This window comes from Colossoma macropomum, unplaced genomic scaffold (genome assembly GCF_904425465.1).
Source record: "Colossoma macropomum unplaced genomic scaffold, Colossoma_macropomum, whole genome shotgun sequence".
NCBI classification, from domain to species: Eukaryota; Metazoa; Chordata; class Actinopteri; order Characiformes; family Serrasalmidae; genus Colossoma; species Colossoma macropomum.
Genome location: NW_023494789.1, coordinates 50,821,848 through 50,841,326, shown reverse-complemented (window position 1 = coordinate 50,841,326; position 19,479 = coordinate 50,821,848). Strand labels below are relative to the sequence as shown.

At 40.1% G+C, this 19,479-nt stretch overlaps 1 protein-coding gene across 1 annotated transcript; it reads left to right on the top strand.

Moving 5' to 3' along the window:
• The first annotated feature begins 11,494 nt into the window (after positions 1–11,494).
• tmem74b (transmembrane protein 74B) lies at positions 11,495–12,246 on the top strand. The gene is given in 2 exon segments (XM_036569735.1): positions 11,495–11,692; positions 11,694–12,246. Coding segments are annotated over 2 exon segments (636 nt in total). The 3' UTR covers positions 12,132–12,246.
• The last annotated feature ends 7,233 nt before the right edge of the window (positions 12,247–19,479 follow it).

Genomic DNA, 19,479 nt, shown 5'->3' with positions numbered 1-19,479 from the left:
CCTTGAAGAGAAGGAGAGAAGACATGTTAGAGTGGGAGAAGAAAGGAGAGAAGAACTTTTTGTTGGCTATTAGATAACACTCGTTTAGTAACGCTTTGAGATTTCGGACCAAATAGCTTTGTATGATTTGTTTGGACATACTAAATTTTAAAGTCAAGTGGTGGAGCACTGCAGTGACACTGACAGGGTGTGTTGTGCTGGTGCGAGTGGATCAGACACAGCAGTGCTGCTGGAGTTTTTAAACACCTCAGTGTCGCTGCAGGACTGCGAACCAAAAACAACCAGCCATCAGCATCCTGTGACCACTAGGGCTGAAAGATAAATCACTTTTACAATCATTTTTATATGAAAATCGCAATTTGAAAGAGTTCAATTTTCAAATCACAAGAGCTGCAATTTTAATTATAACCTACATTATCAACAGCACTGCCTTAGTTACGAACATTAACTTTACATCAGCGCTTTTGAACTGCATGTAGATGAGTTAGACCAATCAGAAGCAACCAAACACCCATATGCTGTGACATCACAACCACAACTAACTGGCAGTCTGGCATATTCAGTGTTTTAGCCTAAACCAGAAAAAGTGGATGTTGTGGTTTCTTGGCCAAAAAAACAGGACTGGACTTCAGTTTACAGAAAATAATCACAATTTAAATCAGTCAAAATTTGATCAGAAAAAAAAAAATCACAATTAGATATTTTTCTTAAATCGTTCAGCCCTAGTGACCACTGATGAAGGACTAGAGAATGACCAACACAAACTGTGCAGCAGCAGTTGAGCTATCATCTCTGACTTGGTGGACTAACAAGGTAGGAGTGTCTAATAGAGTGGACAGTGAGTGGACACAGTGTTTAAAAACTCCAGCAGCACTGCTGTGTCTGTTTCTACACTCATTGTCCATTTTATCAGCTCCACTTACTATATAGGTGCACTTTGTAGTTCTACAGTTACAGACTGTAGTCCATCTGTTTCTCTGATACTTTGTTAGCCCCCTTTTACCCTGTTCTTCAGTGGTCAGGACCCCCATGGACCCTCACAGAGCAGGTACTATTTGGGTGGTGGATCATTCTCAGCACTGCAGTAACACTGACGTGGTGGTGGTGTGTTAGTGTGTGTTGTGCTGGTCTGAGTGGATCAGACACAGCAGTGCTGCTGGAGTTTTTAAACACCTCAGTGTCGCTGCTGGACTGAGAACAGTCCACCAACCAAAAATATCCAGCCGACAGCGTCCTGTGACCACCAATGAAGGACTAGAGGATGACCAACACAAACTGTGCAGCAGCAGATGTGCTATCGTCTCTGACTTGGTGGACTGAAAAGGTAGGAGTGTCTAATAGAGTGGACACTGAGGTGTTTAAAAACTCCAGCAGCACTGCTGTGTCTGATCCACTCGTACCAGTGCAACACACACTAACACACCCCAACCATGTCAGTGTTACTGCAGTGCTGAGAATGATCCACCACCCAAATAGTACCTGCTCTGTGAGGGTCCATGGGGGTCCTGACCACTGAAGAACAGGGTAACAAAGTATCAGAGAAACAGATGGACTACAGTCTGTAACTGTAGAACTACAAAGTGCACCTATATAGTAAGTGGAGCTGATAAAATGGATAAGGAGTGCAGATACAAGGAGGTGGTGTTAATGTTATGGTGTACGTGCAAGTGTAGTTATTTATTTCCCTGGTGATGATCTGACAGCCGGAGCAGCTGTACAGCAGCAGACACACTGCGTATTTTAAGTTTGTGCAGAGTGTCAAGTTATTTTTAGCCCTTGGCCTCGCAGTAAGGCTAACTAAACAAACGCGTAACCTCGTTTTTTTAATCAGCTGACTGAGAAACTGAGCTTGGTTTTGGTCGAAAAACGTATAATCGACCAAACACATCTCGAAATACCAACACAGATCCGAGCAAACACGACTCAAAGGCCCGACTTCGCCAGTTTCGTCAGGTGAAGTTAGCTTCACTGTCGAATTTCCGTTCCACCTTAAACAGCGCAGCGCTGAGACGGCGCCTCCGGAGTCAGTATAGCACCAGCGCGCCATTTAAGGTGGATCGGACAATTCGGAAAAGACGAGCTGATGTTAGCAGCCTTAACAGATCCCAGAGCTGAAGAATCCAGACAGGGCTTCGAGATTAAACTCTGACCGTGCTCGTCAGATGAGATCGGCGCTGGCCTCAGCTGGTCGCTGCAGTTCTGGACAGTCATCGGAAAAACACTCGGTTAGCCACACGGCTAACTTAGCTTAGCTCACAGCTAACCTAGCTAACGTTAAACTGCTGCGACGGGAGCAGCTAATAAGGCAGACAGCTGGTCTAAAAGCCCGGCAGGACAAAACCACCCACACGGTAGAGTCAGAGAGGAACAGCAGACCTGTCATTCTCCAGATTCAGACCCGCTTCTCTCTCACAAACACGGCGACACCGACTCCGCTAGCCCACCTCGCTCCTCCGACTGCGTACATCTAGCCCACAGTCAGGACCGCGCGGCTGTCCTCACGACGCCTGACTGTAAATCACAGTCCTCAGAGACATCCGATAGGGAAACGACATAAATAATAACAATAACAATAACAATAAGGCCGTTTCTTATCATTATTACTGAACAGCTCATAATTATTACCTAACACCTCATAATAATAAAATGTTCTTATGAGATGACATACTAAGTAACTTATATTAATGATCTCATAATTGTAACTTTCTTATTATGTAACAAAGTAAGTTATGATTGAGACATTAAGTCGTAATAATGAGATACTAAGTTGTAATCATGACATATCAAGTCATAATTGAGTTATTAAGTCATAATCATAAGTAAATAAGTTCTAATTATGAGACAATAAGTCATAATAATGAGATACTAAGTTGTAATTATGAGATATCACGTCATAATTATGAAACTCTAAATCATAAAAATAAGTTACAATTATGAGATATTAAGTCATAATCATGAGTTATTTAAGTCATAATCATAAGATATTAAGTTATAATTATGAGACATTAAGTCATAACAATGAGACACTAAGTTGTAATTATGAGATATCGAGTCATAATTATGAAACTCTAAATCATAAAACAAGTTACAATGAGTTATTAAGTCATAATCATAAGACATTAAGTTATACTTGAGACATTATGTTATAATTATGAGACATTAAGTCGTAATAATGAGATACTAAGTTGTAATTATGAGATATCATGTCATTATTATGAAACTCTAAATCATTATGAAAAAAATAAGTTATAAATATAAGATACTAAGTAATAATTGAGTTATTAAGTCATAATCATAAGAAAGTAAGTCATGATTATAAGATACTAAGTCATAATTATGAAAAGCTAAATCTTAATTATGAAACAATAATTTAGAATTATGAGATACTAAGTCATAATTAAAAGAAAGTAAATTATATTTATGAAACACTAAGTCAAAATCATGAATTTAAATGTTCGATCATTTTAATCACATAAAGCCAGAGGAGGTAGCCTATCGAATGGATTGTGAATATTGTGAACAATATTTCAAATGTGGTTTTACAGATAAAGTCCTAGTGTTGGGACCAAAGGTTATCCCCTTCAACCCCAGGCCTCCAACATAATATTATTCAAAAGAAATCTTGCAATTCTGACTAAACACTAATAACCATTTTAAGTCTAAGTTCTTAAGAGTCTTCAGACGCTGAGTTTGTGGAAAGAGAAAAAGGCTTCTTCATCTCAGCATCAGTGGCACGCAGGTCTCCGGAGACCATCTGCACAAATAAAGTGTTCTGACAGCGCCTTATGTATCCTGATACAACAGTTAGTTCCGGCCATGCGAGCTGATTGGTTGAGCAGCATTCTAACTGTGCTTTTATTTCACCATAACATCACAGTTTTTCACAAACACTGTATCACTCCGCTGACAAGCTGTTGCTAAGCAACGACTTTGACAGCTGTAGGAGACGCTCAAGACATTTGAACGTTTTTACTTCTTACTTTGCCACAAACAGAAAACGGACACTTTTAAGATCACGTTTGACCGACAGCCGATTTGGTCAGACTCTGAAGATGAGACGACACTAAATTCCCAAACTGTCATCACCACTGAGCAGCTTTTCAGTCGGCAGCTGTGACAGAAGAACAGCTGAACAACCTGGAATCAGCCAGAAATGAACCCAACACCATTCGCCAAACTAAATGGGCTATAAGATGCTTTACAGACTGGCTGGAACAAAACAACATTAATACTGATCTGGCAAAAACTGACAACACTGAGCTAAACTTGATATTGCGGCAGTTTTATGGCTCAGTCTGATTTGGTCAGACTCTGAAGATCAGACTACACGTTTGGCGAATGGTATTGGTTTATTTCTGTCACAGCTGCCGACTGAAAAGCTTGCCGGCTGTGAAAATCACAGCCGTGATGTTATTTCGCGATAACACACTCCCTCTCGGGTTCTATTGCTTAATTATCTGGGGTGTTATGATGTCACCTCAAACTTGATGTTCAATTAGTCCCCATTCAAAAACTTCCCCCTCACTTGGCCTCTCTTAAGTTCACTGTGGACAACAGTTCTTTTTTTTAAAAAGCTGGATTCAGCCCGTTTGTACCAGTATATCTCATCTTACATGGCCATACTGAACCATATATCATATGGGCTCATATGGGTTCACTGAGAGTGCACCTGCAAGTAAGGTCATCTAAGTCCATCTGCTTTTGGAAAGCCCCCGAATGGGCAGACTATGGCCTAATGCTTCCTATATTACCTCTTAGTGAGAAATTCATATTCCCTTTTAGCCAATGCTTAGCTATCTGATTATTGATTACATGTCTAATCTATTTACTTATTGATTAAGGGTGTATTTATTCAAAATCTTCCATCACTAGCTTTACTCACTCAGCGATATGGAAGCTCATTTCTGTCGCTGAAAAAAAAAGACATTTTTTAAAGTCATAATTTTAATAAAGTTTCCCATAATTATGATTTAGTATCTCATATTTGTGATATCATCTCATTATGATGTATTGCTATCTCATAAAGTGAGATATCCCATAATTATGACTCTTAATTACTACTTAGTGTCACATAATTATGACTTCCTATCTCATAATAATGAGATACTATTTTATAATTATGACTTTCCATCTCATAATTATGAGATCCTGTCTCATGTCCTGATTAGAACTTGCTCTTATAATAACAAAATCTCATAATATGGAGAAGGTTTCTCATAACTCAGTGTCTCATAATAATGATTTACTACTTACAATCTTATAATCGTGACTTACTATCTCATACTTATGAATTAGTATCTCATAATAATGAGTAGCATCTTATGAGACAATTTGCCCATTATTATGAGATGGTAAGTCATCATTATGATATCTTACGTCACAATTAAGAGAAACATTCACATTATTATGAGACACAAAACCATTGCTTTGAGATACTAAGTCATAATTATGAGATCATTAATATAACAAACTAAATGGCTTTTTAAGTGGTAGAAAGTGGCTTCAATGTATTTTCCATGTTATCAAGGTAAAAATGGCAGTGACTTTAAAGGTAGGCCCTTAAATGCAGCCACTGGTGCACTCCTCATTAACTACTAATTATTACAATGGGCCAATCAGATGCTTCTAAAAGTCATTACATCAATTTCTGGAACCTTCTCTCTGTTTGAAGAGACAGTTATTTGGTGTATGTGAACTTTTGACCCACTAGAAATCTGACTTGCCTCTATCTATCTCTAAATAATAAGTCTCTAATTGATTGTTTTAAAATGACCTCCAATGTGAACAAAGTAAATACTCTAAGTGACTTGCCAGAAGAAATGTATGGCAACATAAAAATGAATGGAGTTTGAATGTTTTAGTCTAGGTGTATGTAAACCTCTAGCCTCGATTGTACATTAATAGTTTCATTGTTTGAACCATCCTATATTCCTCCCAACCTTCACCTTTATTGTCACGGACATCTTATAATAAATGGCACTGAAACCTCCTCTGCCTGTGTTCTTACACAACACCACTGGTAGCCTCGTCTAATTCTACCAGTAGGGGTGGGCAATCTCTAGGCACCTCACGATTCAATTCGATTACGATTCAGAGGCTGCGATGCGATTATAAAACGATTATGTATGCATCTTTTTTTCTATACAGGATTTCTTGTTTCTCACTGTGTGAGGACTGTGTGGTACTTTTAAAGCAAAGTATCTGTAATGATCCATAATGAATTTACTTCCTATATCTTTTATTAGTAAATCAAATGGAAGTGATGTGGTGAGTGAACTGGAAGGCTCTCATTCACTGCTCTTGTTTGGAGCACATGAGATGCTGCTGCCACTCATCTGTGGTAAAATGCACTGTTACAGTGACATCAGATCCTGTGGCAGTGAATGTCCAGGCAGCACGTTACAGCTGTCCTACCTGATTTTTTTTGATTTTGTAACTTCAGTTTTGGTCTCATTATAGAGAGTGGGGGGGGTCACTGTGTCAGTAAAATATCTTCGAGACTGGACACTGTATCTCGGCTCCAAAGTGCACGAAAGCCCTGGTTCTCAACGACTGAGAACTGGCATGCAGACTGCAGGTCACATAGCAATGCAGTCTCGCCTGGCTAGTAGCGAATGAAGAGGCAAAGAGAGAGATTTAAGACAAACATTTGGAGACGAATGGACTTATTCGCATTTATAAGCAGCGCAGTTGGTTTCCTGGAACGTTAAACCTGCAATGAGAGACTGTCAAACACTAAAAAGTTGTGAAGATGAACTCGCTTCTCTTTCGAATTTTCCCATTCCAACTTAAATGGTGCCACATTTACATTCGGCGCCTCAGGCAGAATTTAAGGAGGAATGGGAAAATTCGAACAAGTTGCTGGCAAATAAGAAGCGACTTCAGCCTCATAAAACAGTCGAACGTTGAGAGACATTTTACAAGAAACTGTTCTACTTTTGAAGAAAAGTTTTCTGGCGGAGATGGGAGGAAAGGCGACTATAGCTAAAGCTTAAAGCAGAGCAGAGTAAATCTGCGTTTTCGTTTATATTTTTAGCCTATACTACAACATTAACACATACTGAGACATGCTGGACATTAAATGTTCCGGCTCCCAAGGTGGTTTGATTTTTGTTGAAAGGACGAAATGGCTCTTCTTATCATTTGTGTTGTGACTCCTGACCTAACCTGGCTTTAAGGCAGAGGGAGCCGGTCGGATTTCTCACTCATCCAGTTTTGGTTTTGTTATGTGCCGCCACAGACTGTCCGGGCGCTGCACTTCCGCATTTCCAAGTTCCGCCTTTTGCGTTCCGTCAACATTACATTATGAATTACATATTTAGAAAATCGATTTTTGACATTTGTGAATTGATTCAGAATCGTCTATATCCGCATCGCGATGCATCTAAGAATCGATCACCCCCCACCCCATCTACCAGTATGAGTGCATTATCTGAGAAACTTTACAATTATTATAATGAAGCTGACAATAAAACACTTTGCCTTTTGATACACTCATCACATAAACACCTCAAAAGATTTTACTTTATCAAGAAAGCAGAAAGTTTGGCCACTATTAGCTCACATAGGAACAGAACAGGTGGGTGAAGAAACATGTCTGAGCTCCTAGCTGTTAAAATAATACACATCATTGATCCTGATTCTTCTTGGTTTCCATGGCAATTCCATCATCTTTGTGAAATCCTTGGCGCTCAAGTTCCAGCGAACACACACCTTCACCTTTTAAAGGAGATGAGAGTGGAGCCGACACTGATTGAAAGACAGAATGGGACACTGTGTTACTGCTGATCAGATGTATGAGGAGCCTAGGCCAATGAATAGGCTTTGAAAGTGGAGATCAATAGTGGCTGTTGCCATAGTGCCTGATGTTTAGAGAGTGCTATAAGCCTACATAGGCTCTACTCTACCGATCCCTTCACAGCAGTAGAGCTTAGAGTGTATTACAGCTACAGCATGTGTCCAAAAGTGTCCAGACAGCCCTTCTAATGAGTGAGTTCAGCTACAAACCCAGTTCCAAAAAAGTTTGGGACTGTATGTGAAATGCTAATTAAAACAGAAAGCAGTGATTAGTAAATTCTGTTTGGTCTGTATTTAATTGAAAGCAATACAAAAACACCATATTTGACATTTCACTTTAAGAATTTCATTGCTTTTTTGTAAATATATGCTCTTTCCAAACCTGATTCCAAAAAAGTTGGGACAGGAGCATGATTGCCACTGTTACCCACTAATACCCCCCCCCACACACACCATAACAGACTCTGGACTTTATGCTGGTAACAGTCTGGATCCTCCTTTTCTTTTTTGGCCTGAAAATAACATCCATCATTTCCATAAACAATCTGATCAGACCACAATACACATTTCCACTGAGCAACAGGCCATTTCTGATCAGTTCAAGCCCAGAGAAGTCGGCAGTGTTTCTGGACATTGTTGATATGTGACATTTGTAGACGCAGTGATGGATGGTGTTTATTGGCAACAGTCAAAGTATTTCCGAGCCCATTCAGTAATCTCCATCACAGAAACACGCTGGTTTTTCAAGCAGTGACATCTGAGGGGTCAAAGGTCATGGACATTCAGTTGTAGCATTTACCCTTTTCCTTCATGCAGAGAGATTTCTCCAGATTTCCTGACTTTTTTGATGATATTCTACACCGTAGAGGGTGAAATACCTAAAATCCTCAGAACCCCTGTCTGAGGAAAGCCTCTGTCTTTCTTTTATATCCAAACATGATTACGTCTCCTGTATTAAATGTTTTTTGAACATTGCACGACATTCCTAATCTTAAACTGCCTCAGTCACAACTTTTTTGGAACGTGTTGTAGGCATTAATTTATTTAGTACATTTATGATGAATATTAAAAAAACATAAAACTTGTCTTTGTCCTGTTTTTGTTTAAACATAGTACATTTATAAATAACCGCCTTCTGTTTTGGTTTGCATTTTACTTCATGTCCCAACATTTTTGGAATTGGCTTCATACTTTAAAGGGGGATTTTTTGTTAAAATTTCTGCATAATTAAATGGCTAATATGTAAAAAGTCATTCTGGTTTGGTGTGAAACGCTCTGTTCTAGAGAAACTTACCGAGTCAGAACTGTTCACAGTGGTGGTGATAGGAACCAGACGTCCACCTCTAAAAGCTCCCTCACAGAAAGTTACTACATGATATAGTTATGAACACTCTGCCTGATGTCTGAGACACTGTTTTCTGAAAGTTTTGGCCCAAAACACTGTTTAAAATCCATTCATTCTAAAGAGGTAGATTGAGGATGCTTAAAGGCAACATAGCCTCATAGACATTTTATTTTTGCATTTTTTCCAGATTTTCCTCTATGTTCCCATCATCAACATTCCATATAAACCCAGAAGACTCGTGTAAGTTCACTGGTGGTTCTGGATAGTAAATAAAATGTCTATATTTGTGTTGTAGTCATGGCGACCCCTGGTTCCTATCACCGCCACTGTAAAGACATCTGAACCATTTCACACCAAACCACTCTGAATCTCTCTGATTACACCTCACACACTGAATTATGCAGAAATTTTGAGAAATTGGTGGAATTCCCCTGTAGGTGCTTGTGACATGAGTGGTTGGCATTATCTTGAATTTGCAGTGCACATCACATCAGACCGCTCTGAATGACTGTTTACATCTGAATGACTGAATTGTACAGAAATTTTGGTGGAGTTTCCCTTTAAAATGCTAGTGCTAGTGCAGGTGGATACAGCGCGAAGAAAAGGTTGCATTGGCACTTTAAACTGGAATAGTTTGCGCATGGCAGGTTCTCTCTCTCTCTCTCTCTCTCTCTCTCTCTCTCTCTCTCTCTCTCTCTCTCTCTCACTCACACACACACACACACACACACACACACACACACACCGCATCCCTCACGATGCTCTCTGCCCTTCCGTCAACACCTGAAGGTAAGCACCACCTCTAACCAGCATCTTTCGACATTAATACATGCCTTTTCTCTTTATGATGCTACGACAGTCTCCGAAAGGCTGAACGAGCTCCACACAAGGTCGCGCTGCCTTCAAATAGCTGCTGTTTTCGGCGAGTAATCAGGCGATGATGGCCTTAATCTGGAGCGAGTGATGAAGATCAGACCTCTGTGTAGGAGTGGCGTTAATGGAGTGAGAGTGAACACTGGCGGACGCCTCATTCCCAGGCTCCTCGTTCGAATTCCCCGGTCCACCTTAAATGGTGCAGCGGATCCATTCGGACGCCTCAGCCGCCAGAACATAGCTGCCGCACCGTTTAAGGTGGAACGGGGAATCCGAATGAGGAGCTGGCGAAGAGGAAGCCGACTCCAGGTTTGTGAAAAGGGCAGCACGGACTGAGCATGCTGGAATTCTGGGAGGTGGTAAAGAGTGGGATTAGATTAGATCTGTGGGTAAATTGCAGTAATCAGATACACCAAATGCACAGAGACTCAGTGGTCGCCGGTCTGTGATTGTGAAGGTTGGGTTTGGTCTGTTATTGTTATGAACGCTCGGAAAACGCCTTCTAAACAAACGCCTCGAGGCTTCGAGTAATTTAGATGTAGCTGAGGGTCATATTAATGGCTGGAATATACATACATATATGTATCTCTCTCTCTCTCTCTCTCTCTCTCTCTCTCTCTCTCTCTCTCTCTCTCATATATATATATATATATATATATATATATATATATACATATACATATATATATACTATACATATATACATACATACATACATACAATGTATATAGCTGCTGTTGGAACAACAAACCTCTCCAAAATGGTAAATTTACACTTTAGGTCCATTCATCACGAAATGTACACACAATGTAAAGGTTAACAGGCATTTTCAAATTGTGCCAAAAACTGAAAAACGAAAAAATGGAGATGGAGGTTTTGTATACAACATATATACAAGCCCATTTCCAAAAAACGTTGTGCAAATGGGAATAAAAACAAAATGCAATGATGTGCAAATCATTTGAACCCAAAATTTTAATTGAAAATAGTACAAAGACAACATATCAGATGTTGAAACAGAGAAATTGTATTGTTTTTGAAAAGTATTTGCCCATTTTGAACTTGATGCCAACGGCATGTTCCAAAAAAGTTGGGACGGGGGCAACAAAAGGCTGGTAAAGTTGATAGTGTAATGCTAAAGACACCTGGTGGTTAATTCACAACAGGTCAGTAACATGATTGGGTATAAAAGAGCATCTCAGAGAGGCGGAGTCTTTCAGAAGTAAAGATGAGGCCCCTATCACGCTCCTATGTGTGTGAGAGCAGGAAGAGAGAGAGACCTGAGCTGAGCCAGAGAGCGAACTGAGAGAAATCTCTGCTGATGTACGGCGTAGCTGTGGCCGACAACAGCTGGAGAATAAATCACCATGACTTGTGCGAAAGCGGTGTCTCTTGTAATAGTGGTGAACGCTACAATGTGTTTTTTATTTCAGGAGGGTTTTTTTGTCGCTGCGGCATGAGCGCGCGGGCCGAGCGTGGATGGAGCGCGTGAACGCCGTGGAGCTCCGCGAGCTGGGCAGGGACGGCAGCACGCGACATGGCTGCCACCCTGCGGGCGTCGTCAACGCGACCTTCGAGGAGGAGGAGGATGAAGGCGAGGTGCGGCCGCAGCCCTCGTTCCATCGTCACCGGGAAGTACCGTCCCCACGCTCCCCTGAGCCCGAGCACGAGCCCGAGCCCAGAGTACAGCGGCCAGTCCGTGGACTACGGCTTCGTTTGCGCGCTCGTGTTCCTCGTCGGTGGCATCCTGCTGGTGGTGGTCGCCTACACCATCCCCAGGGAGGCACGCGTGAACCCGGACCAGGTGAGCGCACGCCAGATGGAGAAGCTGGAGATGTACTACGCCCGCCTCGGCTCCCACCTCGACAAGTGCATCATCGCCGGACTCGGTCTGCTCACGCTCGGCGGGATGCTCCTCTCCATTCTGCTGATGGCGTCCATATGCAAGGGAGAGCTGTCCCGGCGCAGGACTTTCGCCGGAACAGGGAGACCCATGAAATCGTACGGATCCATAAACATGAGGATGAGGCAGCTGGCAGAAGGAGACGGGAGGGACACGCTCGTGGAATGTGAGCCTGGCGGTGAGGCACCGCAGACCGGACCACAAACCCAGTAGCACAACTGTTTTTTTGGAATCCAGGGCCGGATCCTTGACACGGAGTACAGCCTAATCCACAGAAACCTGCTGGCGATCCGTTCCTGATAAAAACAATACATTACTAAGGTGTGGCAACAGGAATGACTTAATTATCTCATTCTCACACCTTGCTAAGTTGTGGCTACAACTCAACCATCACAGTTATCTCATTCCCACACTTTACTATGTTGTTGCCAATGATTAGTCGTGATGGTTACGTCATGGCCAATTTAATAAGACGTGGGAATGAGATAATTAAGTATGGTTTTGGAAGGAGATGTTTATTTTGTGATGGTTACATTTATTATCTCGTTCCCAGACCTTACTAAGTCTAGGCCAGGACATAGCAAGGCACAGGAGCAAGACAAGTCGTGGCCACAGCATAGTGAGGCGTGGGAATGAGATAATTAAGTTCGGGCCATTAGTTAACAAGGTGTGCTGATGAGATAAGTTATGAGAATGAGATAATAATAGTACAAAGACTTAATTGTCTCAATCTCATAACTCAATTATCTCATCCGCACACCTTACCACGACTTAGTAAGATGTGAGATACGTCATAGCCTTGACTTAGTAAGGCATAGGAAAGAGATAAGTCATGGCTATGACAAGATATTTAAGATATGATGGTTAAATTGTGGCCACGACTTAGTAAGGCGAGGGAATGAGATAATAGGTATACAACTGAGGAAGGCATGAAAGTGAGATAATTAAGTTGTGATTGCTAAGTCGTACTTAGCAAAGTGTGGAAATGAGATATTTAAGTTTGTTTCCACCCCTTACTATGTTGTGGCCACACATTATTTTTATTAAGAGGGGATACCTGCACCTAAGCACCATCAGGGCTTCATACTAGTCCTGCGATGTGTTCGGAATGGTTCACTGGTTCGCTCAGTCACCAATTTTGGAAAATTTGCTCTGTTCCGAAATGTTCCCCTATTATCCGGATTGATATTCACTACATAGCGTTTGCTGTTAGTGAACCGAATGGAGAACAACCAAGGAATGACGGAATTCGAACTAGAGGAGACAACATGGCTGACACGAAACTCTCTAGGGAGCGTTTCCAAATGCAGCTAATGTTTATCCCTGCGCCGTGTTCGGAATGGTTCGCTGGTTCACTCACTCACTATGCCCTATCTAGGAAAATTACCGTTATGTTTGAACTCATTCACTAGTCACTATGTAGCATTTGCTGCAGTGACCACTGGTCATGGAATGGCAGAGAGATTTATCGTTGACCACATGGCTGACACACCACATAAAGCGGTGCTTTCACTGATAGGGAGCTATTTTAAATAGAGTTCGTTCAGGCAATGATTTTAAACACTACATTTAAAGACGCCTTGTTTCGCTATCCTGGCAACCAGCATCCAATCACAGAGGCAAAACTTCACTGTTAGAGAGTGAAACATATCAGCTAGCTAGAAAAGTAGCTTACAGAAATTGACAGAAATGTCCCTAAATGTGAAAAAGCAGGCTGTAGCTGTTTCGTATTCACTAATAACTGTTTTTTAATGAAAACTGACAGCTGTTTATGATTCAAGAAGTATGAAAGTTTTAAGAATCCAAGCCAGGGAGCAGCCCAATGTCTGGGGGACTGATTTTTTTCATTTCTTGGACGCAGGTACCCAGACATTTAGCCAGCCTGTTAAACCGTGGACAGTCACAATTATATAGGCTGGGCTGATGCCAAGATTAGGCCCAGCCTATCCATGACAAGTGACAGGTGTAACAGACATGACCATGTAGGGATAGACAAAAATAGACAAAACAGAATGTTCTAGGTACAATCACATCACATGCATGGCACAACACACACAATACTGAATATAGTAATAGTACATAACACAGCACTGAACACATTACACAGCAGTACAGTCCCTCAAACTACACTGCAGGTGTATCTCAAATCAGCCCCTCGGTCTGTAAACCACTATATTCAGGCATTTTCTTGGGTGACCTAATGTAAAAATGATCCTAGGAAGCTGAAACAGTGAGATTATGAAGTGGTGGGAGTGAGATAAGTCATAGTCACAACTTAGTAAGGTGTGGAAACAAGATAAGTCGTGAAGTCCCACACTTCAGGACGTGGGGGGAGCGCGTGCCCTCACTGATCATTTTTCATGCTGCAATGCAAATCAAACCTGCCGACAACAAACATTTTAATTCAGGATGGTGCCAACCACCCTTACACCAACGCTTAAAGGGGAATTCCATCAATTTTTAAAATTTTCTGCATAATACAACAGTGATTCAGAGTGGTTTGGTGTGAAATGGTGCAGATTTCTTGACAGTGGTGATGATAGGAACCAGGGGTTGCCATGACTACAACACAAATATAGACATTTTATTTACTATCCAAAACCACCAGTGAACCTACACGAGTCTTCTGAGTTTATATGGAATGTTGATGATGGAAAATAGTGGAAAATCTGAAATAATACATTTTTTTGGGGGGCTATTTGGCCTCACAGCGCCCTGCTTGTATCCTTCCACCATGAATGGACTTCAAGGCCAAAAGCTTCTCAAAACTATCATAAAACAGTGTCTCAGTCATCAGGCAGTGAATTCATAACCATTTCATGTAGTAACTTTCTGTGAGGGAGCTTTTAGAGGTGGACGTCTGGTTCCTATCACCACCACTGTGAACAATTCTGACTCTAAGTTTCTCTAGAACAGAGCGTTTCACACCAAACCACTCTGAACGACTTTCTTAGCCATTAAATTATACAAAGAGTACAGAAATTGTTGGAAAATTCCACTTCAAACACTTTTCAGTTACAGTTATATTACGTGGTGAGATCCCTTCACATGGCTTTATTGCCCACATTTGAAATTCAAGTGTATATTACATTTACACTACAATTTACAGTGCACTCTGCGTGACTATGAACTATACAGGGGTCATGTTTGGCGTTGAGAATTTGACCACTGCTGTAAAATGACTGATACACTGTACAGTGCACTGTTTCTTTAATAGAGAGCGATTCCGAACACAGCCTTGGACTGCAGTGCCAGCGATGAATGAAAATCGAAAAGCATCTAGGTTTAGCGTCAGTAGATCTGGGAGCCCAAAGTGTTTTGAAATAAACACAGAAGGCCTATGGGTTATAGTGGAGATGAAAGAAAATAAAATAGACTAAAATAAGTGTTGTTGGGAAGCACAATGGTCAACCTCGTTCTCGATAAAAGCCGTAGTGTAACTTAACATGCTGCAAAAAAACGCCGTTAGCTTCTTTATAAAACTTGAAATGGGCGTCTCTTTAATCTAAAACAGTATGTGAAAAATATATATGTACAAAAAAAAAAAACATAATCGTCCAAGGATAGCCGACAACATGCCTTAAAACGTCTATGTATATTGTGAACACACTGGAATTGAACTCGCTTATTTGTAAACTGTGAGGTTTAGTTAGTTTCTTGGAAGCCTTTAACTTGTACAGTACTGCATATGAATATAGACTATTGCAAATACTGCTTTATACGTTGTCATATCCTGGTACACAGCTTTTTATAGGTTAAAAAAAAAGAAACACTGGTGCAGTCAAGAGAAATAACTTGAAATCATTCTATTATATTGTACAGTACTTCTATTATGGTAATCTACACTAGAAACAGATACTCCACTTCCAGTTATACTTATTATACTTCATGAGAGAAGAATATATCCAGCCTTTTAAAGAAGGGACACTCAAAGGGGAGACGCTAACAGAAGATATTCTATAGAGAATATAGTCATCACCAGCTTTGAGGCAGTTTTCTTTAGCACATGCCTTTATTAACAGAGGACTTTTACTGACGTTCAGAGGAAAACGCCTGGTACGCCTGGTTGTTCTGTACTTTTGCTTTAAATTCTAGTCCTTATTTTAGGATGCACTGGTTCAGAACCACATCAGGAACATTTTCAGTCTAAATGGAAAAGCATAAGCAGTAGATATGCAGTTCAATGCAAAAGTTTGTGCGCCACTGGTTGTTGTTGTTGAGTCTCTAAGTGTGAATAAGTTAAATATCCTCTACTGAGAACACACTTCTGCACATTTCATTGCACAGTTACTGTTTACTTGCTGAATTTAACATGGTGGGAAAATTGTAAAACATAAAATGCAGCCTGTGCAAAAGTTCTGCCAAAATGTTCATGTTTTTTTAATGTTAAACGTAAATTAAAAATAGAAATTGTGACTAAAATTTGCAAAAAAAAGTCATATTTAAGTTTATTCCCTGTAGAAGATGTATCGACTTATTTTTAGTCAGAAAATGAACAAAATATGTGTTTGGACTAGGAGTGCTCAAACGTTTGCATAAGGCTGTATATTATAATGAAGCATATATTTGGAAGCTTTGTCTCTTTATTAATCCACAAAAATGGCAGCCTAAAATAAATTTCATCAATTAAAATTAAATTTTCATTCAAAGGCCTTTATACACACACACACACACACACACCTACACACCACACACACACACACACACACACACACAATAGTAGTTCCAGCCACACAAGCTGATTGGTTGAGAATATACATGTAGGGCTGGCCCGGTCAGCATTTTACAGGCTTTAAATACTCGTTGGTATTTTTGAATGAGCATATGAGTACTCGTTCTCCAAATTAACCTTAAAAACAATAATGTTCATGTTTTATTATTATCCGTAATTTTAAGCATGTATGTTGCTGTTGTGTGTCCGTGATATACCAGCCCCTTATTGCTGGTTGTGGCAATGAGACAGCAAATAAACAGCATGGTTAGAACGCTTCTCAACCAAACAGCTTGTGTGGCCGGAACTAACTATTGTGTGTGTGTGTGTGTGTGTGTGTGTGAGATATATATATAAGGCCTTTGATGAAATTTATTTTAGGCTGCAATTTTTGTGGATTAATAAAAAGACAAAGCTTCCAAATACTGCGTAGAGAATAGAGTACCAACGTAATTAAGTACTCGGGTATCCAAATGACCCGGGCCGGCCCTAGGAGAGACTGTACTGGAATCTGAGCTATTGGGAATTGATTTGGTCACTTTAAAAGAATGTTTGTGTTCAAAGTACAGAGCTGAATGAGTAAGAGGAGTGAGTCAGGGTTGGAAATGGCACAATCGACACTGGAAGGAACTAGAGGAGAGTCCCTGGTGTCCAGTATCTTTGAAGGAGGATAGGAATTGTATTCAGGTTGGGACTTTGTTTAAGAACACAACTGTGGTTTGAGAAGCACATGGAAAAAAGCAAACAATGCATTACACTATATGTCCAAAAGTATCCAGACAGCCCTTCTAATGAGTGAAATCTACGTTATGGTGCATCCACTGCACAGAAAACATTGACCAATAGAATGGGACGCTCTGGAGCAGCTGCACATGATCCTAAGGTCACCATGCCCAATGCCAAGCATGGGCTAGAGGGGTATAAAGCCCCCCAGCATTGGGCTGTGGAGCAGTGGAACTGTGTTCTCTGGAGTGATGGAGCTCCATCCAATACCTTTAGGATGAGTTGGAGATCCAGAACTGATCATCCAACATCAGTACCTGACCTCACTAATGCTCAATCAAATCCTCACAGCAATGTTCCAACATCTAGAAGCCTTTCCAGAAGAGTAGAGGCTGTTACTGCAGCACAAATGTACTATTAATACCCTTGATTTCAGAGGAAACACTGCTGTCTACAAACTTTTGGACATTATAGTGTATGCTCTTTGTACGATTCAGAGATTTGGAACATCAGCTGTGTTGAATATGTATCACTGAGTCTTTTCTGTAAAAAAACAAAACAAAATAGAACAAAAAAACAGTATATTGCACCCATTCTAAACTTTAGGTGCTAGAGAGATCTAGGTCAGAAACCAAAACAGAATCCTTCTTTAAATATAATAATAAAAAAATAATTTAAATGTATGATATATGAAGGGAAATATCACTGATTTCCAGATTTTAAATGTCCCATGACTGTATGTTTAGTTAGTTCAAAGTTGAAGTTCAAATATTGTAGCTTCTTCTTTAGCTGGAAACGAGAAAATGAACTATTTGTGGTCACATGACATTAAAGGTGGGCAATATGGCAAAAATATAATATTGCGATACTTCAAGAAATTTTCACGATACGCGATGTCATGATATCATGACGGCTGATCAGTTGGAACTTAGAAAAAAGAACCAGCATTGACACATTTTAAAAAATACAATCAACACCTGGGAATAACAATAACTTTTATTCAGTATTTGGCACTAAATCCAGTTAAAAGGGACTAATTTTGCTCTCTTTATAATGAAACAGGCAGTTGGTCAATTCCCGATTATAGATTAAGACTGAGGTGTTTATTCTCACTCTACTCAACAATCTGATGAAAATCTCAGTTTACATGCTCACTAAATTTACACACGTGTAGAGAACCACTTAGTGTAGACGTTACCATGACAACAAGCAAGCTTTTATCTTTGTAATACGCCAATTTGAGAAACTTCCATCTGTTTTTAATTTGTCTATTTGTCGTTTATTTGCTCATATGCTCATCTGAACCGCTCTTTTTACGGTCGTCCATCCTGCTAACTTTGTCTTTTTATTTTTATATATATAAGTCTTTTTATATATATATATATATATATATATATATATATATATATATATATATATATATATATATATATATACACACACACACACTCACATGTGTGTGTGTGTGTGCATATAAATACATACAAGTAATAAAAGCAAAAGCACAACAAAATCAGAAAAAGGAGCAAAATGAAAACTAAAATTATATGAATATCATCGCTGTCCAAAAAAAAGAAGTATCTCCAAAATAGTAATTTTACAGGAAAAGACAAAAACGTTCACTACTTTCAATGTAAGTTAATGGAAAGAAATTTTATTCTCAGCAATTTTGGAGCATTTCTGTTGGTCCAGTTATCTTGAAATCTTCGCACAATGTAAAGGAGGGCCGCTGAGCTCAAATGAAGCAGAAAAGTAAAAATTGCAAAAAAATGGAGATACATGTTTTTCATTGGACAGCGACGATATATAAATTATTAGCATCCAAATCATCCGAGAAAAAACAAAAAGACCTCCAAAGCAGCTCCACAAAGTAGCCAGGCAAGAATAGAAATTCGTCTAGGTCATCACGGTCAAGTTATCATAATTTTCATGGCTTAAAATGATATTTCCTGTTTCAGAATTGATAGCGCTTGATAGCCTGACATGGTTTATTTGCTTGAGGAAGCTCAAATGAGCGCTTAATCGCTTCCCTTCGGCATCTTTCAGGGAGCAAAGCAGATACGCATCAGTGTGATACCGTCTGATCATGTGACCCAGAGATAGCCTCTCATTTCCAGCTGGAGAGGA